This window comes from Macrosteles quadrilineatus, unplaced genomic scaffold (assembly GCF_028750875.1).
Source record: "Macrosteles quadrilineatus isolate MER2022 unplaced genomic scaffold, UCM_ALF_1.0 Scaffold_9__3_contigs__length_116548681, whole genome shotgun sequence".
NCBI lineage: Eukaryota > Metazoa > Arthropoda > Insecta > Hemiptera > Cicadellidae > Macrosteles > Macrosteles quadrilineatus.
In genome coordinates this window covers 61232279-61252307 of record NW_026542602.1, presented here as the reverse complement: position 1 = coordinate 61252307, position 20029 = coordinate 61232279, and the positions used below count along the sequence as shown (strand labels likewise).

At 35.9% G+C, this 20029-nt stretch overlaps 2 protein-coding genes across 2 annotated transcripts; one reads left to right on the top strand and one right to left on the bottom strand.

The window, feature by feature from the left end:
- The first annotated feature begins 1961 nt into the window (after positions 1-1961).
- LOC129002445 (dolichyl-diphosphooligosaccharide--protein glycosyltransferase 48 kDa subunit-like) lies at positions 1962-10632 on the top strand. Its single transcript, XM_054430246.1, has 8 exons — positions 1962-2148; positions 4719-4883; positions 5212-5348; positions 5470-5658; positions 6195-6329; positions 6923-7084; positions 9075-9305; positions 10404-10632. The coding sequence occupies exons 1-8, from the start codon at positions 2001-2003 to the stop codon at positions 10557-10559; spliced, it is 1323 nt and encodes a 440-aa protein (XP_054286221.1). The 5' UTR covers positions 1962-2000; the 3' UTR covers positions 10560-10632.
- A 1856-nt stretch (positions 10633-12488) lies between these two features.
- On the bottom strand, positions 12489-19057 carry LOC129003980 (NECAP-like protein CG9132). Its single transcript, XM_054432343.1, has 4 exons — positions 18630-19057; positions 16649-16839; positions 15529-15725; positions 12489-14939 (listed from the first exon to the last, which is right to left on the bottom strand). Exons 1-4 carry the CDS (start codon positions 18922-18924, stop codon positions 14897-14899), a joined length of 726 nt encoding a protein of 241 aa, XP_054288318.1. The 5' UTR covers positions 18925-19057; the 3' UTR covers positions 12489-14896.
- Positions 19058-20029: the final 972 nt, after the last annotated feature.

The window sequence follows — 20029 nt, the reverse complement described above, 5'->3', positions numbered from 1 at the left end:
ACACACCATTTTTTACAGGATTTACGTTTTCCTTTGTGCAAACTCGTCACATACTATATGTAAAGTTCAGAAACATTTAACTCTGGAGAGAGACAGAGTTTTTTTTAGTCCTTCCTACAATAGTGCGACTCCATCCTTGGAAACTGTCTATGTGTTTTTAACATGTTCTATTTCCTCAGGCTTTGAAGCATTTGGGACGAGCCTGCCTTTCCTACCATCTTCTCATAAAAATACTCTACTTGAAGATGTTTTTTCCAAAGCCAGTTAAATTATTTGAGTGCTTATCTGAAATAAGGCACAAAGGAACTTTTGACATACATTTCTGTGTTTCTTTTTAGCACTTCTGGCTTACCTGTAGGGGAGCATAGCAAAGCTGAAATATTTTCCACCTTTGTAAATAGTTTGTGATGAGCATTTCCATCTGTTTTCTGCTTTAAAATCTCCAACATTTTCAATCCTCGACTTTTAGGATCCATTTTTAAACAATCCTTTCTTTAAAAACTGATAAAGCCAACATAGAAGAATAAAATCTTACTGCACAACAGTTCCATGTCCAGATGTTTAACGAACTGTTGGAATTAAAGTACAAGCGTATTCTGCACAACAGTTTTATGTCCCGGACATGTGGCATGTGTGCATAAAAATAAATCTGGTATGTACTTACAATCAGCTGCTTGACCACAGAGGAATAAAATCTTACTGCACAACAGTTCCATGTCCAGTTGTGTAATACCCTGTGAGCAACACAACAACATATTCTTCTGCACAAGAGTTTTACGTCCGGACATAAGATGTGTGTGCACACAAACCAAGATACCCAGTAATAAAGCTACTATTACTCTGTAAAACTTAAGGACATAACACAGGTGTGCACTTTATAATGAGTCAATACTCAAGACTCTGTATTTTCTTTTGTTATTTATTTAAAATTTTTGGGTTATATTGGACATATAACGAGTGTGCAGTTGTAAAGATGAAGACTCCACCAATTCAGTGGTAGCGGTATCTCATTTTACAAAAAAAATGGACATACTACATGTGTGCTTCTAACCATCGATATACTCAAAATATTTCTGTACACAAATAGATAAAGCTGTAAAAAAGTACACTTACCACCTGAGAGGTGAGAAACCTAAATATAAATTCATTTGAATTTAGAAAAATGTCAGTACTTCCGTACGAACCGGGCACGGGCACCCCTATTGGTGCTACTACCGTTCTAAACATTGGTACCCCTATATTGGTGGTACTACCTGACGATACGGCTACTTTTCGTTCGTGGCATCTGAGGCAGTGGTGAGCAAAGCAATTAGATGTGACCGTCTAGGGAGCTCTTCTCTTCCTTTGGGAGATCAATCTCATGGGACAACCCATGCAACTGTTGGTGCTGTCGGTAAGGTTGTGGGCGATTCAGACTTTCTGTAATAGTATATTTCCTAAGACCTGGTTACGTAGGGTAGTTATTACAAACCTTTAAGCTCAAGAATGAAGGCAATCAAAGGTCGAATATCTTTGAACAAGTTGGAAGGATAAATAAATATAGGCAGTATGATCAAGTTATCCTCAACTAGTATTACTAATATTTTTTTACTTATCATTGGCAGTTTTTTTATTGTTTTAATCATCACTATCTGTAGAAATATCCATCGTGTATTATCTTCTAGTAAATCGTCTATACCGTTGGGAAGTATATAATAATTATTAAAAAATACTGAATGCACATCATATACTCACTACTTTTTTATATGACTATGGTTTAAATCCACTTTACAATCCGTTGACGTCACCATGACCTATGCACCTATGCATGTCCCTTTCCCTTATCGTAAAATTATTCCAGGTACTGTGCGTGGTTGGTTGGTGTGTTGTCGCACTCTGGTTCGTATATTTTTTTCTGTCGTCGTGTTTGATGTAGTGACGTTCGACTTGTGTTGTGTTGTGTTTTGGTTTTGAGTTTTGATTTGCCGACGCCTCTCTGAAGCCGAGCCGTAATCAATAAAATGGCCTCCAAGCAGTCAAGTTTATGTGTTTTCAATTTGGTTTTGTTCAGTGTTTTTTATTTAGCTAATTGTGAGGGAGAAACGCTAGTCCTTCTTGATAATTTAGCAATCAAGGAAACGCACTCCATATTCTTCAAGTCTCTAAAGGGTAAACGCATTTCGCTTTTAGGTTAAATATATCTTGGGTCTAGCTAGACTTAAAAGCCGGCCAATTTGTCATAAAATTTCAATGATGTATTAAATTTAGGCATTGGTTACAACTGGACTCAGTTGCATGCTAATGTAGAGAAGACATCTGCCCAAATATATTGCTTGGTATTTTCAGGGAAGGAAACTATTATTTTAGGTCGGTGCCCTCTAAGTTGCTAGGCCTAGGCCTATTTAGGCCTAAGGCCTATGATATTTCACATCCCGAAAAAATTTAGGTACAGTTCCGCAGAGAACCTCTTGATATATTATTCAATTTAAATACCGGATATTATCAATTTTAATACGGTTAGTTATACAGGGTGTCCCAAAATAAGTTAGTCCCCCCTTGGTTGATTTTTGAACTTGTGTGAACCTGGCAATAACTCCAGCCATAAGTAGTGCGCGCGCCCGAAAAATCTATTGCTGGCCGATTTGCGGCAAAATACGACCGCGTAACATGAAACCGATAATGTCACCAGATAGAGGACACTTTAACGGACACGACAGTATCAATATCATGTACCTGGCGAATAAGAAAGAGGGGGTAAAATCAGCAATAAGTAGTGCGCGCGCCCTCAAAAATCTATTAATGACCGATTTGCGGCCAAATACGGCCGCGTATCATAATACCGAAGATATCACCAGATAGAGGACACTCTAACGGACACGACAGTATCAATATCATGTACCTGGCGGATAAGAAAGAGGGGGTAAAATCAGCAATAAGTAGTGCGCGCGCCCTCATAAATCTATTGCTTGCCGATTTGCGGCAAAATACGGCCGCGTATCATAATACCGATTATGTCACCAGATAGAGGACACTTTAACGGACACGACAGTATCAAGATCATGTACCTGGCGGATAAGAAAGAGGGGGTAAAATAAGCAATAAGTAGTGCGCGCGCCCTCAAAAATCTATTAATGACCGATTTGCAGCCAAATACGGCCGCGTATCATAATACCGATGATATCACCAGATAGAGGACACTCTAACGGACACGACAGTATCAATATCATGTACCTGGCGGATAAGAAAGAGGGGGTAAAATCAGCAATAAGTAGTGCGCGCGCTCTCATAAATCTATTCTGTCGTGTCCGTTAGAGTGTCCTCTATCTGGTGACATAATCGGTATTATGATACGCGGCCGTATTTTGCCGCAAATCGGCCAGCAATAGATTTTTGAGGGCGCGCGCACTACTTATTGCTGACTTTACCCCCCCTTTCTTATCCGCCAGTTACATGATATTGATACTGTCGTGTCCGTTAGAGTGTCCTCTATCTGGTGATATCATCGGTATTATGATACGCGGCCGTATTTGGACGCAAATCGGTCATTAATAGATTTTTTGAGGGTGCACGCTCTACTTAGGCCTATTGCTGACTTTACCCCCCCTTTCTTATCCGCCAGTTACATGATATTGATACTGTCGTGTCCGTTAGAGTGTCCTCTATCTGGTGATATCATCGGTGTTATGATACGCGGCCGTATTTGGACGCAAATCGGTCATTAATAGATTTTTTGAGGGCGCGCGCTCTACTTATTGCTGACTTTACCCCCCTTTCTTATCCGCCAGGTACATGATATTGATACTGTCGTGTCCGTTAGAGTGTCCTCTATCGGGTGATATCATCAGTATTATGATACGCGGCCTTATTTGGCCGCAAATCGGTTATTAATAGATTTTTTGAGGGCGCGCGCTCTACTTATTGCTGACTTTACCCCCCCTTTCTTATCCGCCAGGTACATGATATTGATACTGTCGTGTCCGTTAGAGTGTTCTCTATCTGGTGATATCATCGGTATTATGATACGCGGCCGTATTTGGCCGCAAATCGGCCAGCAATAGATTTTTGAGGGCGCGCGCACTACTTATGGCTGGAGTTATTGCCAGGTTCACACCAATTTTTGAATGGCTGCATGGCCTATTAGTTTCGATACACGTTACTAGGGTAATGTTAAGTACTTTTTGGGGGTATTTTGAAATTTACCCCACCACCTAATACGGGCTGCTGGGGATAGGTCTAACTCACAATTTTTAAATAGCAACCACTATCAAGTTAGCACATCAAAAAGTTAAACTTAAAGGCCATTAGTTTGAAAGAATATCAGTGAAAACCAGAGGTCTCTACTTATCTCAACCCATTACAGAATGGTGGCCATTTTTATTTTTCATCAGCCTGAGAAAGCCCATGTAAAAATAAAATATACACCAATATCCCTATTAGCGTATTTATGGGTTGTACCAGGGAAACTAACTCATTATGAATGTAGCCTAACAAGAACTTTTTGATCAGTTAATTTTGCCCGGGACCTCAAAATGAGGTACGGTATTTTGAGGGCAGCTCAAAATTGTTCATTATAAAGCCCCATCAAGTGACACCTCATTTTGAAGGTCTTCAGTTTAAAAGAATCTCAGCAAAAACCTGTATTGTATAGTAACTTATGGCCTAGAGGTTATGCCTTGCTTTTTTGTTTTTAAAATATTTAGACTTCTAGGCTATACCTGTAATTTTATCTTTGATTTCAGATCGTGGTTACACTTTGACATTCAAATCAGCTGATGACGCAAATCTTGTACTGTCGAAATATGGAGAGTATTTGTACGACAATTTGATAATCTTCGCTCCCTCAGTTGAAGAGTTTGGAGGATCAGTCAGTGTTGAGGCCATCGCCGACTTCATTGATGGAGGAGGTAGGCCTAATTTCAGTTTGACAAATTTTTGATAAGGGTTATGCCACAATTTATTGATCAAATATCTGTCACGGACCATGGATAAAACTTTGTGAAGAATGTTACCTAATTCTTTTGTAAATCTAGTTTTATTTAGTTTTAAGTTGATTTTTAATTCAATTTGACCATTTCGCCTGTTTACAGCTATGCTGGTTCAATTGTACCTAAACATTAATGTGAAAATAAATCATTGACTTGATGTGACTTTTATTTAGGTACTTAACTAAGTTAGGTATATACAAAAAAAGTGTCCATATGTGCATTTAGCTTAGAAAAATCCTTTTTACAGGAAATCTGCTGGTTGCTGGTAACTCACTTTCTGGTGATATTTTGAGAGAATTGGCGTCCGAGTGTGGCTTTGAAATAGACGAGGAAGGCTCTTCAGTCATCGATCATCTGAATTATGACATCAATGATGACGGAAAGGTTAGTTATTTTATATATTAGGCCTACTTAATGAACCTCTAAACAAATATTATAGCCACTGATAAGAGAACGCAACCTTATAGTTGTTAAAATGTCTGAAATTATATAATGATTGTTACAGCACACACTGATCGTAGCGGAGCCGAAGAACTTGATAGACGCACCAGTGATCGTAGGTTCCCGTGACATCCCCCCGCTGCTGTACAAGGGTACAGGTCTGATCACGGACCAACGTAACCCTTTAGTCCTTCAACTGTTGACTGCGGACAGCACTGCATACTCTTATCCTGTGGACAAACCTATCAAACAGGTACTTATAATCTTAGACATTTTACAAAACCACAAATAATGAGAATTAACAGTGATGTTGATTGAGATATGTAATAATATGTAAAAGTTGCCAACATTCAAGGACGTTGTTTGTAAATTGTTTTATTAATAGAATTTTAGGTTTCCCCCTAAAATCCATAACAGGCCTTTTCTTATGTATTAGGTACCAATATTGGGTTTCAAGATTAGATTGCTAGTAAGATAAAATGAAAATTCCCAAAGTTTGTGAAAGGTTTATGACTAAGAATGAGTACAATCTTTACAAGTCATATTCAAGTCGAATTTGACCAAAGACACAGGCGGCATTTTGAATAAAGACATACAAACACTTTAAAGCAAAAAATGTCCAAACATTTCAAATTTTGATGAATATAAAGGGAACTAAACGTGTGTCTCTCGCAGAAGTCAAGAGACGCTAACCACTAGGCTATCAATACAATCTTGAGTGTGTTATTCATCCTTGAATATTACAATATTAAAGCTAACATTTATTATTCCTGTCTCTGTTGCATGCAGTACCCTCATGCCGTTGGAAAAGACACACTCCTCATTGCTGCTCTTCAGGCTCGTAACAACGCCAGAGTCGTTTTCTCAGGTTCTCTCTACTTCTTTTCAGATGAAGCATTCACCTCTCCAGTACAGAAGGCACAGGTAAACTTTTAATCTTTAGTTATCAAATATTATCTATTACTTAGCAATGCAGAGTGTTACATCAGTTAGTTTAGTATTCAAAATATTTAACAAGATACATTTTTTATTCTGTTTTGGTTATTATCAAGTCTTGATGTTAGCTAAGGCTCTGCATCTTTTTTCCTATTCCTCTTCGGTTATTCTTCTTCCACCTTCACACTTCTCCACTGCCTTCTTCACCTTATTTATCCTTTTAATTCTTCATTTCGTTTTCCTTCCCACTCACCAACCTTATTTTTCCAGAAATTCTCACTTCTCTCACTCTTGTAACGTCCAAACCATCTGTGCCTTGCCTTCCATCTATCTTACGCCCCTCAATCACCTCTATTGTGATCTAGGTCTATATATACGTAACTCTATCGTATCTTGTTAACTATTAGCTCTGGAAAATCTATTTCCTTGGAAACTCTTCATTTCATACTCCCCCTGTAACTATTAGCCTATACGTCTTACACACATGGATATTTTTGCTTTTATCAGTATCTCCCCATGCCCCAACCAGCTGTTTACTATATTATTTATTGGTTGTTTGCTAGTGATGTCTGTTTGTTCAGGGCGGTGGTAAAGCCTGGGAAGTGTCTGGCAACAGACAAGTAGCGGAAGCTCTCAGTCGGTGGTTATTGAAGGAGAACGGAGTTTTGAGAGTCAAGTCCGTCGCACATCGGCCCGTCGGAGAAAAGACTCCTCCCCCTGCCTACACCATACTGGACGATGTGGTAAGATCTACTGTCTTATGAACTACAGCTAATGTTTGTTTAAGATTAATCAATCCCATGATTTTTTTTTTAATCAATAAAAGAAAAACTACATAGTTATTTTGTAATTCTCTTTAATTTTTTAGCACAAGTTTTCAAAAAAGATATTTTTACTTTCTAATGGGATAGAGTCCCAGCTTGATTACCTGAGAAAATTAGAGACAGATCATAATTAGATACACAATAGTCAAAATATAACACTTACATTTTTTGCCTTAAAAAGCTATATTTGGGACCTGTTATTGCCTATCTATTTAATTTTTCCACGGACTCTAATTTTCTTATGTAAGCTAGCTAAACTCTATCTCTTCCCTATAAAAATACTGATCAGCTGTTAGGCTTTGCGCTTGAATACAAATATTTTGTGACATTTTAATGGTTTGAGTCTTATTTAAGATTTCATTTAAAAAACTCAAATGATCATGACCTTTCACTAAATTTTAGATAATGAAATCCATCAACTACCACCAACCAAGGAGTTCAAATGAATGAAAGATTCAAATTAATTATAGGTTTGAAATTCCATCTTTAGTTGTCAAGATTAAGTTTTGTAGTATGTAATCTAATCACTATCCATTTCCTTTCTTATCACAGTTTATGATACTGGATAAACTTTATCCAGTTACTTTGTTCTAAACATAGTTTTTCTATTAGTTACATTGTTATTACTAGGTTTCTTTTTGTACGTTTCTTATTACTTTCATAATCTGCTAGCATTTATGAGGTCATTAATCTCATCTGTACCACTTCCCACTCCCAGTTTGTGGTACTGGATAGTATCTATTAAGTAACTTTGTTCCAAATATAATTTTTAATATTATATATATAGTTATAAGGTAAACATTAAGTTTTGTTGTATCAAGGAATCCATCCCTCTGATCTTAGCGCTATTGTTTAAACTATGTTGGTGTTAGAACCTAGGTTTTCTGCTCCCTTGCTTACTAGGGATGAGCATCGATAATCAATCTTTAAAATCTTTATAAAACATCGATGTTATTCGTGTTGTATTAGTTAAATGTACTGAATTGTATTAGTTTCAGTGAATATTTCAATGATGGTCTGAACAAGAATTATTGTATTCATTCCATTGAAAGTGTGGGGGGAAATCAAATCCAAAACTATTAAAACTAAACTAGACTTAGGCAAGCGTATGGTGAAAGAGAAATGTGCAAGTGCTTTTCCCGAATGATGCTAAAAATCAAATCTTTTGTAATAAATTTTAATGGCAGAATTTGTACTCCTGCATAATCAATTAAGACTGATATTCTTGTAATGTTATAGAGAAACTGTCTAGTGTTATAACTATCTGTGTGTTATAGAATTTATAGCTAGTAGTTGGGTTAGTTAGTTGAGGTAAAAAGCAGACGAAATCGATGTTTTCACAACAATGTTATCCATACATTGATGGTTGACCTACTTTATCCCTAGTGAGTACGATCCCTCTCAAAATTATTCAGCATTTGCTATCCAACCACTGAAAATTGGGGTTTGAACTAAATATTGCAATGTGATTGTTTTTGTCAGTTTCAACTAGGCCCTATTTACATTATAGCTATTCCAAGTACCAGTATTATCAGCATTACCAATATAAATCCAAAAGCTTTAGGCCCAATTTTATCCCAAAATGAATGAGGGATGAGCGTGAAATGCCTTGTTTACCTTTGTTACTAACTAAGACAAGTTGGTGATGTTTTGTGGGCTTCACTCATTTTAATTTTTTCCTGGTGACTCCTGAAGAGTCTTCAGATTCATTGAAAACACACTCACATACACACAATCGTCCTGGAAAATCAAGTCCTTTCTTTCGCCAGGACCATGTAATAAAATCCTAATGAAACGGATTTTACGCCATTATGGCTCATTTTCAAACTATCAAAGTCACAGACTTTCTCTCAGAATTAAACTGGCAAGCACTGTAACCACTCAGTTATCCAGCATCTGTCGTCTGCAGGTATTCTCCCTCGAGCTGGAGAAGAAGCAAGGAAAGGTGTGGGTGCCTCATGATGCCAACGACGTCCAGCTGGAGTTTGTCCGCATTGACCCGTTTGTCCGCACTACGATGGTCCGCAAGGCTCCTGGCAAGTACGAGGCTGTGTTCAAGATCCCGGACGTCTACGGAGTGTATCAGTTCAAGGTCAACTACCACCGCATCGGCTACACCTCGTTGTATAGCTCGACTCAGGTGCGTTTAAATTGTATTTGATTTTCATTGGTCAATTTAAAATTAAGGTAGTTATCCTCACCAACCATTTTTCTCCATTCTTTTCTATTTGCTGCATTTTCTGTTGCCCCTAGATGATGATACTCATTCTTCTATCCCCATACTTTGTGCTCTAAATAGAAAACTCCTTCCCAGTGAGGATTAAAGGGTAACCAATATACTACTAGGGCCGCCAACTGATCGGAGTGAACACAGATGCAAACAAATAATCTTAGTTCTAAATGAATGATTACGTCATGACAAACTTTTAACAAACTATAGGCCTACAATACTTCATCATATTATGAGAACCTAATTCATTTTAAACCAGCCGTTCAAAGCAATCTTCTTGTGTCTTTCTTTATCCTTAATTTGATTTGAACAAGCTCTGGACTCTCTGTAACGCTACATAAGCGAAGCCGAGAGGAAATTCTTATTTGCCCAGGACTACAGCTTGATATAAAGTGCATACTTGGTGATCAAACAAGAATCCATTTATTTTTACATCTTCTCAACCACTTGCTCTATAGACTCCTATTCCTTATATTTGTTGTTTAATATTCTCCGTCATATTTATGTAAAATTGGTTAAACCTAACAATGTTTCTAATAGTCTATTTAGATTAACGTAAGTCCCAATAAACTATCTCAGTAAAAATGTCTAAGAGAAAATAAATTTATACATACTTCAATCTACAGGATGTTCAACTATTCTCTTTGTATAAAGAAGTGTCTCTACCCTCTACCTAAAGTCAGGACCACGTAAGTTTGAAGTTGGTGGCAGCCAATCACAAAACAAGGCTAGTGCGACGTTTTGACACACACCGGTTGACCGGTTGACAACACTTACTAAAATATACTAAGCAATATTTTCAAATCAGCTGGTATTATAAGATTTGGCAACACCGCACGGTTCGCATTGGTTCATTCAAAACCATATGGTAAATAGGCTCCTCCCTCAACTGCCAACTTATGTGGTCCCGACTTTAGTTCATATAGATGGAATGTCTACTTCAGTATCCAACAGTCAATGCTTATATGTATGGTTAAAAAAAATTGCTGTTGACTTTTGTGTGTTCAGGTCTCTGTGCGTCCTCTGGAACACACTCAGTACGAGAGGTTCATTGCCAGTGCGTACCCGTACTACGCTAGTGCGTTCTCTATGATGGGTGGAGTGTTCTTGTTTAGCATCGTCTTCCTTCACTACAGAGAAGACACTAAGACAAAGAGCGAGTGAAGACTGACTCTTACCAAAACAAAATTGTTTGATGTGATTAGTGTAGTTAAATAAAGACATTTTTTGTATTGAGGTTGTGTTTTCTGTTTTCTAGGGTTGTATACCATGAATAATGAAAAATATATAACTTTCTTTAAACTAAAAGGATTTTTAGTGAGGATAGCGATTTTATCTTATTAGAAATTAATCCGAACACGCAACATTACAATATTTTATTGTCGCTAACAGTATTTTCCTCCTTAATACTCTATTTTGTTTATACCGTTGAAGTTTTGGATTGGTTGTGCCAGTTCAGACTCACCATTTAGGTAAGCCCGCTATGCTCACTAAAAGTCCTAAAACTCTAGGCCTTTGTGCACTATGTTACATCCTTATACAACAAGGTCGACATTAGGGTTTGGATCATTCCCATACAAAATAATTACAGTGCATTTATATCCCTGCAGTGCCACCAGTATCAGTGCTATCTACGCCAGGGTTATGTGAAACATCTGTTATGGGCTAAGCCTCTTAAAGTAAAAAAAATTTGTGTGCAACAAAAAATGGGTAGAACACATATTTCTCCAGCACTTTTTTTTTCCTCGTGTCTACGCCAGTGGCATTTTTTAAATGATGTCAAACACTTTTAAGGGAAAGCGGTCCAAACCCATTAAAGTTTTGTGGATGTGCCGGGGATTGAACCCGTCCCTCCCGCACCGAAGTCCGAGACGCTAACCACTAGGCTAGCAACACACCCACTTGCTCGTTGATCCTTGTTGCTGACTCTTTACGTTAACGAACAACCTTAACCACAGTATAAACTTGTGGAAGAAACACCCAAAAAATATGTAATCAAAATTTGTACCAAAATGCCATAGGCCTCTTATTTGAAATTGTTTAAGAAAGTTCTTTATGTGAGGACTGTTTTATTTAGAACGAAGGGATATCAGTAGGGTCTTTGTTATTGTAGGTTGTGATTCCTTCCACCTTCGGTGTTAACTTTTTCAAGCATATTTTTTCTCCTCCTTCCACAACCTATAAGGACTACTACTGATGAAGAACTCCAAAAATTATGTGTTTATTCGTGTTTCGTAAGCAAGGTAAGCCTAATTATTACACAATTCAAAAATGGCATAACCTTAAAAAAAGGTTAGGTAGGCCTCGTAAAAAAAACCATAGTAACTATTACTCATGGATACAAACCTTTTGTCCAGGCTGACAAAGTCCTTCAGAAGACAAAATTAAATAACAGTGCTTTGTGCCTTCCATGTGTATGGACTACATACCTAAACCTTTTCTGTGAGCCAGCCAAAAGCAGCTATACCTTAATTTTCTATTCTAAAATCACACCTCTTCCAAATAGAGGTGTATTTGTATACAAATACAAAACAATTATGTTTTAGTTGTTTGACCATTGGGAATGAATAAAAATATAGGATTGAGGTTGGGTTCACGTTGCATCGGGTTGGTACGGTCAGGGAAACCCTGGAAAAGTCAGGGAATTTTGTTGGTCTGGAAAAGTCAGGGAATCATGAAAAAATTCTGGAATTTCTCCTGAAAAACTATCTTTTTACAGATATGCTAGATTATTTTGATCTAAACATCTTTTTGTCAGGGAAATGACTAGTGAAAAAAACGACATCTGCGCTGATGCACATTTTTATATCGATAGTTATCGGCACGGGGGAGGTATCGATTTGTATATAGTTTGAAACAAGTTTAGTATTTGGGAGTGATTAAATAAGTTAAATATTTACACTTTTTCTAATATTTCTTGATTTTGATTAGTCGATATCAACTTGCAAAAAGTAGCTTGGAAGTAGTTAGTATTTGGAAGAAATATAATTTCTGTCTGGAAAAGTCAGGGAATTTTATTTTCCAAATTCAGTACCAACCCTGATCAAGTTAAGAAAGTGTGGGAAGGTTAGGGTTAGGAAGAAAACAAGTCAATCATTTTGAATTATATATTTAGGCCTACGAATTTAGCCATATTGAAGTGGTCTATGCAAGAATCTGTCAAACTATCATCAATTCAAACACGTTTCATACAGTGGCTAAGTTTTGTGTCAAGAGTACCATTAGTGAGAGTAAGTACAACATAAACTAAATATTTTTCTAACTATAGATTATTTGTACACGTAATAAATAGTCACATTTCTTATAACTGCATTACTTTAACCCTATTAGCTATGTAAATATTTTATACTGGAATCTAAATCTTTTGGAATCTACTTGTCATACAACACCATCAATATTTTTAAGGAGATGAAGCTTTTCTTCTATAACGATTTTAAACCAAATTCAGAAGTATGATTACTGTTGGGGGAAAAAGTTTAGACACTTGAGTTTGGAGCTCTACAGAAAAGTAACCAAACTAACTTAGAAAAACACGTAGTATATATAAATTTTTGTTGTTTCATTCTACGTATTCCTGTGAAAACAAATTTTTTTTAGCTCATTTAGATTGAAACAACGAAAATTTATATATACTACGTGTTTTTCTAAGTTAGTTTGGTTACTTTTCTGTAGAGCTCCAAACTCGAGTGTCCAAACTTTTTTCCCCGACAGTAGGCCTATATTTAAGAGCTTCTCAACTCATGCAATTAGATTGAATTTGTACTGGTTTTTAGCTTTACACAATATTCGGATCATTGTACATGCTAGACAGTAGAACTTATATGATAACATAAACACTAGGCCTAAATATAATATTTTATAGGTACTCTGTTCAATTTATAGACAAAACTTATAACACAAAAATGTAGTGAATAATCTTTATACAATACAAATAATATTTTGTTTAGAGAAAAATAAGTAACCTAGAATGCTGTACCCAATCATTTACGTAGCTTCTTTTGAATATAAAAAATATACTTTTCATCTCTTGACTTTGTAAACAAACGCAACAAATTTAATCTTTTTAAACTTAGGAGTTCACCTTATCTACAAAAAGTGCACAGTAATACAAAATATAATAACAATAATATAGTTTTTAACTATGATCATATGAGATTTCATTTTTATGTACAAAACGTTCAACATTATGTAAAACAATAAGGGTAAAACACAGACAGCTAATCGTAAAAAATTAGCGCCATGCAATGCTGTGTGTATTTTTAAACCCTAAAACAAGGAACAATATATTTCTCTTGAAGTTATTAACATGTAACAGGAGTATAAAATTATATATTATAGTATTAAAACCGGAATAACATAGCAATGAATAAAAAACTTCTTCATTTCAAACACCATAATAGCAAAATTGATATGCATATAAGCTAAAAAGAACAATTGATTCCCGCAAATAAACTAAATATTAAAAGTATGGTATTCCTTAAGCTTTTTTAAGTTGAAAAATACATATATTGCATTCAGGTATTCTAAATTACATCATATTTAGTGTGCCAGCTTGTAAATTTAATTTTTTGTACACCAATATCTACGTAAGTAAAGATTTAAGTAATATTTTGTATGATTGATAAAAACTTGTACAACAAATAACAAAGCATTGATTACTTTAAGCATAGTTTATTCACTCTTAAACATCAGGGATAATCCAAACGGAAAAAATACACAGTTAAAATTTTACTCCACACATTAAGTAGGCCTACAAAACAAAAGATACATCTTTCATATTAACTTAGTAAATATGAAATCAGTAATTTAATCCCTAAGTATTAGTAAAATAATCCCTATTGCTACAACATGGAATGATGAAATTCAAGTGCAAAATCCAAAAAGAGATCACGATAAAATTTGGTAAAATTAAATTTAATGGAAAACAAAATTGTACGGTTTCTAAAAATCCTATAAGGCTTTTCACGTTACACACATGATTTTGTGTCAGGAAAGGTAATGTTTCCATTGATTTTGAAATCATTAACCCTACTACTAACCCATGATACTACCAATGCACGGAACTTAAGATAATACTCATATCATTTCATATCAGGAAAAAATCAAAAAGTATTTCCTCTAGTGAATAAAATAATATTTTATATAAAAAATAAAAATACTTAAATCTTGATTACACCTTTTAAAATCTTAAGACCAATCACCAACACGCGCTTAAAAACCAAATAGACGTTATAAAAAGAAGCCTAATTAAAACTAAAATAGTAACTCTTCAAAATATCTATGGATTACAGTTATAAAAAATCAACAAAACATGACAAAGCTTTTAATATGATAGTAAGTAGATATCTAGAAATCCTCATCATACACGATTTCTAATATGCTACATACACTTAATGCGATTCTCCACTATGTAATGATAAACTTTTAACATTTCAATACATATTATACAACAAGATAGCGCCAACATATCTACAATATGGGGCTGGTAGGCTAAATGAGGTTTAGAACTGCACCCAACTGGGGTTGCTTGGTGTAACTGGAGCCCTGGAAAAACACAAAGTGATTAATTCAAAATGATTTTTCTACAAATACATATTTTTACTTTCTCTCCCTATACATAGTAGGCTATATGGATAAAGTATTGATTGAGTTTTGGATGGAAATATCCGTTTGGGTCCCTCCTGAAACCAAAAAAGGTGACCTGGAAGTTTTCATTAAGAGTAAGTCTATGTGTGGATGTGTACAGAGAGCTACAGACCGGTATGTTCCGATTTTGATAAAATTTGGTAATGTGATTTTTAATGATTTTCCCATAAAATAACAAACAGATTTTATGTTAATCTGAAAAATATAGATAGAAAACTGATTGAATGATTTTAATAAAAATGTTGTAACAGCCCTTTTAACTCGTTACAAAATGGTATAACCCCCATTGCTGTAAACATTATGGTTCAATAGTTATTGCAACTTTTGTGATTTTCCCAACAAAAAATCCTAGTTACTCCCACCGCTTAACCATGATAAGGGTTGTTGTCAAGCTAACTGGTGAAAGTATGATTGTTGACTAATGCATAATGTGTTGTCTTGAACAAAAGGATATGCGGAAAGACTTGTAAAATCTAACAATACTTACGCTGATGTTGAATTGCCGGCGCTGGCGAATTCGCCCCAAGACTCAGGTTTGGCCGAGGCAGGTTGGTGACAGGGGGAAGAGTTGACGGAGGGTGCGGGAGGTGGAGCAATCTTAACCCCTCCTGGGGGAGGCGGCAATATACCAGCTGATGTCGGCCGTGTCTTTGGTTTGCTGGATACTTCACTCCCGTCCTTTTTCTAAACAAACATACAGTAAAGTGGTTATTGAAACAGGGATATAACTATAGTCCTCGCCACCCTAACTTAAGGCAGCCCAAGGCCGCACGCCGTATATCTAGTGCCCCCTTGGACTGCCTCAAGTTAGGGTGGCAAGGACTATAGTAGGGTTTTTATGCCAGACTTCTATTCAAACTGTTAAGGATTATGACCGTAGTAAAAATTACAAAAATTTTCTTTCCTGGGAAATCTTTTTTAAGAGGGTTTCAGCTGGCGTACTTGAGAAAATTAGAGTCCAGGGCTAACAAGTACACAAATAAAAGAGCGCTGATATTTGGTCCTAACAAATACCATTTTCAGAGAATGGATTTTATTAACCCCTGGATTTTTCCAATAGTACTAGGCCTATATGTTGAAGGTGAGCCTTCCCACATTGGACATTTTACGACTAAACCACTGCATGTTTAAGGTATATTTTCTGTACATTTTACTCAAGTACAACAACCTACATCATGCCATATCATGATAGCCTCTTTTCATACTGTAAGAGTAAAAGTATTGGGTTACTTTCATACTGTAAAAGTACTGGGATATTTGTCTAATGGATTCAAATTTTCAAATTGCAGAAAAAAAGATAGCGCTAACTTTTTTTCCTGCAATTAACCTAGCACAACGGTTAGTATCTAGCCTACAAGATATCAACCATTGCTCTTCATGTCCATTGACAAAATATATTGTAATTTATGTAAACTATTAAATGGTGAATACATTTCTAAATTGTCTCATAAGAAAACAATAATTTCTAACTCTGCAATAACTGCATCTTGTATAGAGTAGTAATTATCAATCCAAAAAAAGGCTAATCTTTGTTCTTCAAATTTGAGGCCAAAACAACATGCTCATTACAAAGTAGTAGGCTTGAGCTTAAAATATAAATAACTCACGGTAATCTTCATATTGATTTTTATCGTCTCTCCTTCCTTAAAACGCAAATCTAGTTCGGGTTTTGGCGTTTCTTTTTCTTTCTCAATTTCTTCTTCTTTCTTGACCCATTTAAAGTGATCTTGAAGGGCAACATTCAGGTCAAAACTGTCAGATCTGTCAGAAAACCCAACCCCAATAAATGCAGTTCGACCTGAAAAAAAAACATTTGAGAATGTATGATTAAAAATAACAATAAGTTCTTCTGAAATCGATAAGCTTATGATCTATTTTTGACATTCAACTATTACGACTTTGTGAGATTAAGATGCTAAACTAACCACTAGGTATGCTTAAATTAGGCCTACATACTATCTCATAGAACTTGTTGAGGTTTGGTTTAATTTTAAGTAGGCCTACCGGTACCGATAGCCTATGTAAATTTTACTAGAAAATTGGGAAAACCTTACCGGTACTTAATCATTAGCTTAGCCTACATTTAAAATGTCTGTTTATACTTTTAGTTGGTTAAATAAGTACAATGTCAATACCACTGCTGAAATAAGTAAGCCGATTAATTTTTTTCAAGTACCGGTAGTCTACATCATTGAAGTTTTTTCATAAACACTTTTGACAATCATATATATATTGATATTGACTCATTTATGAGTGAAGAAATTGGATGAATCTTAAGTACCGTACCTGGTATTTTATCTGGTATTTTTTGTCAATTTCGCTTTTATCCGTTCTTGACTGATGTGGGTACTTTCCCGTTAAAAGGGAACATTCATTATTATCGATTTGATTTCTTTTAATGTAGGCTATCGATATTTTTGATTTCCTTTATAACCCATTCCTTCTGTTTTGAGTTTTTTTAATATCTTCAAACACTGACAACTGATCTTCTTTATGCAAAAATAATATATTAAGTTATGTGGATTCAGAAATACAACTGTTCTAAACTAACCTAACATAATCAACCAAACTTGCTGTACCATTTCAAAATTTTGTTTGATAACAGAAAAGGCATGTGGGTAATATGAAACGGAATTTGGAAATGTTACAGCAAGTTTGGTTCGTTAGGTAAGGTTACTTTAGAACAGTTTTATTTCAATATAATATAAAATTTTAAATTGTTTGTTGATAAGTAACTTACTGAACAATATTTATTTATCGTAGTTGTCAGCTGATATTTCGTTCATTAATATCGGTATATCGGATCAAAAAATAAAATATTGATTAATCGAAAAGAAATCAAATCAATAAATAATGAATGCTCCCTTTAACAGGAAAGTACCCTGGTGAACCAACATGACCAGAGGCGCTCTTTCCCCCCCCCCCCCCAGGTCAGAACCAGAGCCAGCTGTAGGAAAGGTACAACCGCACAGGGCCCAACACCTCAGCTCGCTCCAAAATACAACACAATTTGTACAACTATGTCAAATAACATCCCCTCCAAAATAATAGAGGCGCAAGTGTGCTGCTGCGCAGAAATTGAATGATAAGTTAGGGGATGTCGCCACTCACAAGTGAGCGTTCAGGGTGGCAGAAAGGAGCTAGAGCACTCACCAGTGAGTGGCCCACAGCGAAGGGAACGTTTTAAACGGATAGGTAAAACCTGTAGGCTGTAGGCCTATTATTGTCATAGGGAGTGTGAGGAAAGAAATCTAAATAGCCTATGTTGTTTTGAGGTTTTCATATAGGTAGGCCTACTTTCTACAATGCGGTTTCAAAGAAAATATATTTGCCTCATTGGCCAACGAAATAAGCTGGCCTTATTTATTTTCTTCAGGATACAATACTCAGCCTAGGACCCCCTAGCTCAGTTCCTACTTGATGGAAAACATGTTTTAAAAATATGCTAGGTAGAATGGGAAAGTAAAAAATCAAGTAGGCAATAAAAAGAATTGGAAAGAACCATTGCATTTGTAGGCTAGCTTAATAAAGGAAACATTTTCTGATAATCTTTGTTTATAAAATCCAAATATGGATGAAGGAACGCACCATTATTGTCATCCACAATGCGAAGAACGAAGTAGCGCGACGAGTCTGATACTGCTTCAACTGCAAGGCCTGGATACTTGTCTATTGGGCACTTTGCAAATAACTCTCCAGAAGTCTTATCTTCCAGTTTCAATATGCAATCTGTGCCTTTTGTTACCAAACGCATTCTTCCTGTCCACTGAGGCTCAGCTAAATTCCAGTCAGCAGCTCTGTACGCTCTGTTGGTGGCCCTAGGTGGGAGTTTAAAAACAAAAACTTCATTTTTTACTAAGAGAACACTTTCGTATGCATCCATTCTTCAACGAATGTTTATAATATTAAATAAATCTGAAATGGCAAGTCCAGGAAATCTCAATTGAAATTTGACATCGACTGTCGACTCACTCTGCTGACTGATCAACTCACTGACAAGTGACAGTGACAAGAACAAGACAACTCAACTGACAAGCTGACGCTGGCTGGCTGGCAAATGACATTGGCAGCTGCAGACAGACCACATAGCAGCACAGCTGATAACAAAATTTCGTTGCAGAGAGGTGTTCGGTGGGGCACACGGAAGATTTCTCAGGTGCCGTTTGACGTCACTAACTGCTGACGTCACTAACTGCTGCGTCTGAAGAAACAATTTTATAATTTTCTATTATTAATAAACTGTCATAACCTAACCAAACGTGCTGATAATGGAAAAATCGAATAAAGGTTTACTAATCTAAAAAATAGTTTTGTTCATAAAACAAAATTATAATTGTCTAAAATTCAATTTTATAATTTTTTTATTATAAAATTAAACTGTCATAACCTAACCAAACTTGCTAATGTGAAAAAATTGTTGATAAAAAGATAGTGCCGCCGGCGGGATTTGAACCCGGAAAATTCGGATTATCAGCCAGCAACGCTATCCACTGCGCCACCGAGGCCGATGGCTCAAAACTGTATCGTTGCTGTATTGGTGTTCCCTCAAAGTGATGTCAGCAGTTGGTGACGTCAAACGGCACCTGAGAAATCTTCCGTGTGCCGTTTCGGAGAGGTGTTAAGAAAGTGTTATATATAAACATGGATAAAATAAATATTGACTTTTGATCGTAGATTGACTAATTCTTCAAAGAGCCTACTAATCCATGAGAGAGTATTTTGATGACAAATGGTTGAGTGCACATCATCTCCGTAGTCACCCACCAAGTTTTTTTTTTAATTTTTATCTATGAAACTTTAAAAAAAATTCCCTTGAAAGATACCTACAAGTTTTAATTTGTTGTTGTAAATAATTGATATTTATATTTAAAAATTGACGCAGTTTATCCAGCTATGCTGGTCATTACGCAGCTTTAGTAATGACTTTGGATATTGCAAGCAGTTTTTGCATTCAATAAATAATTGCGAAATCTAATACACATATGAAT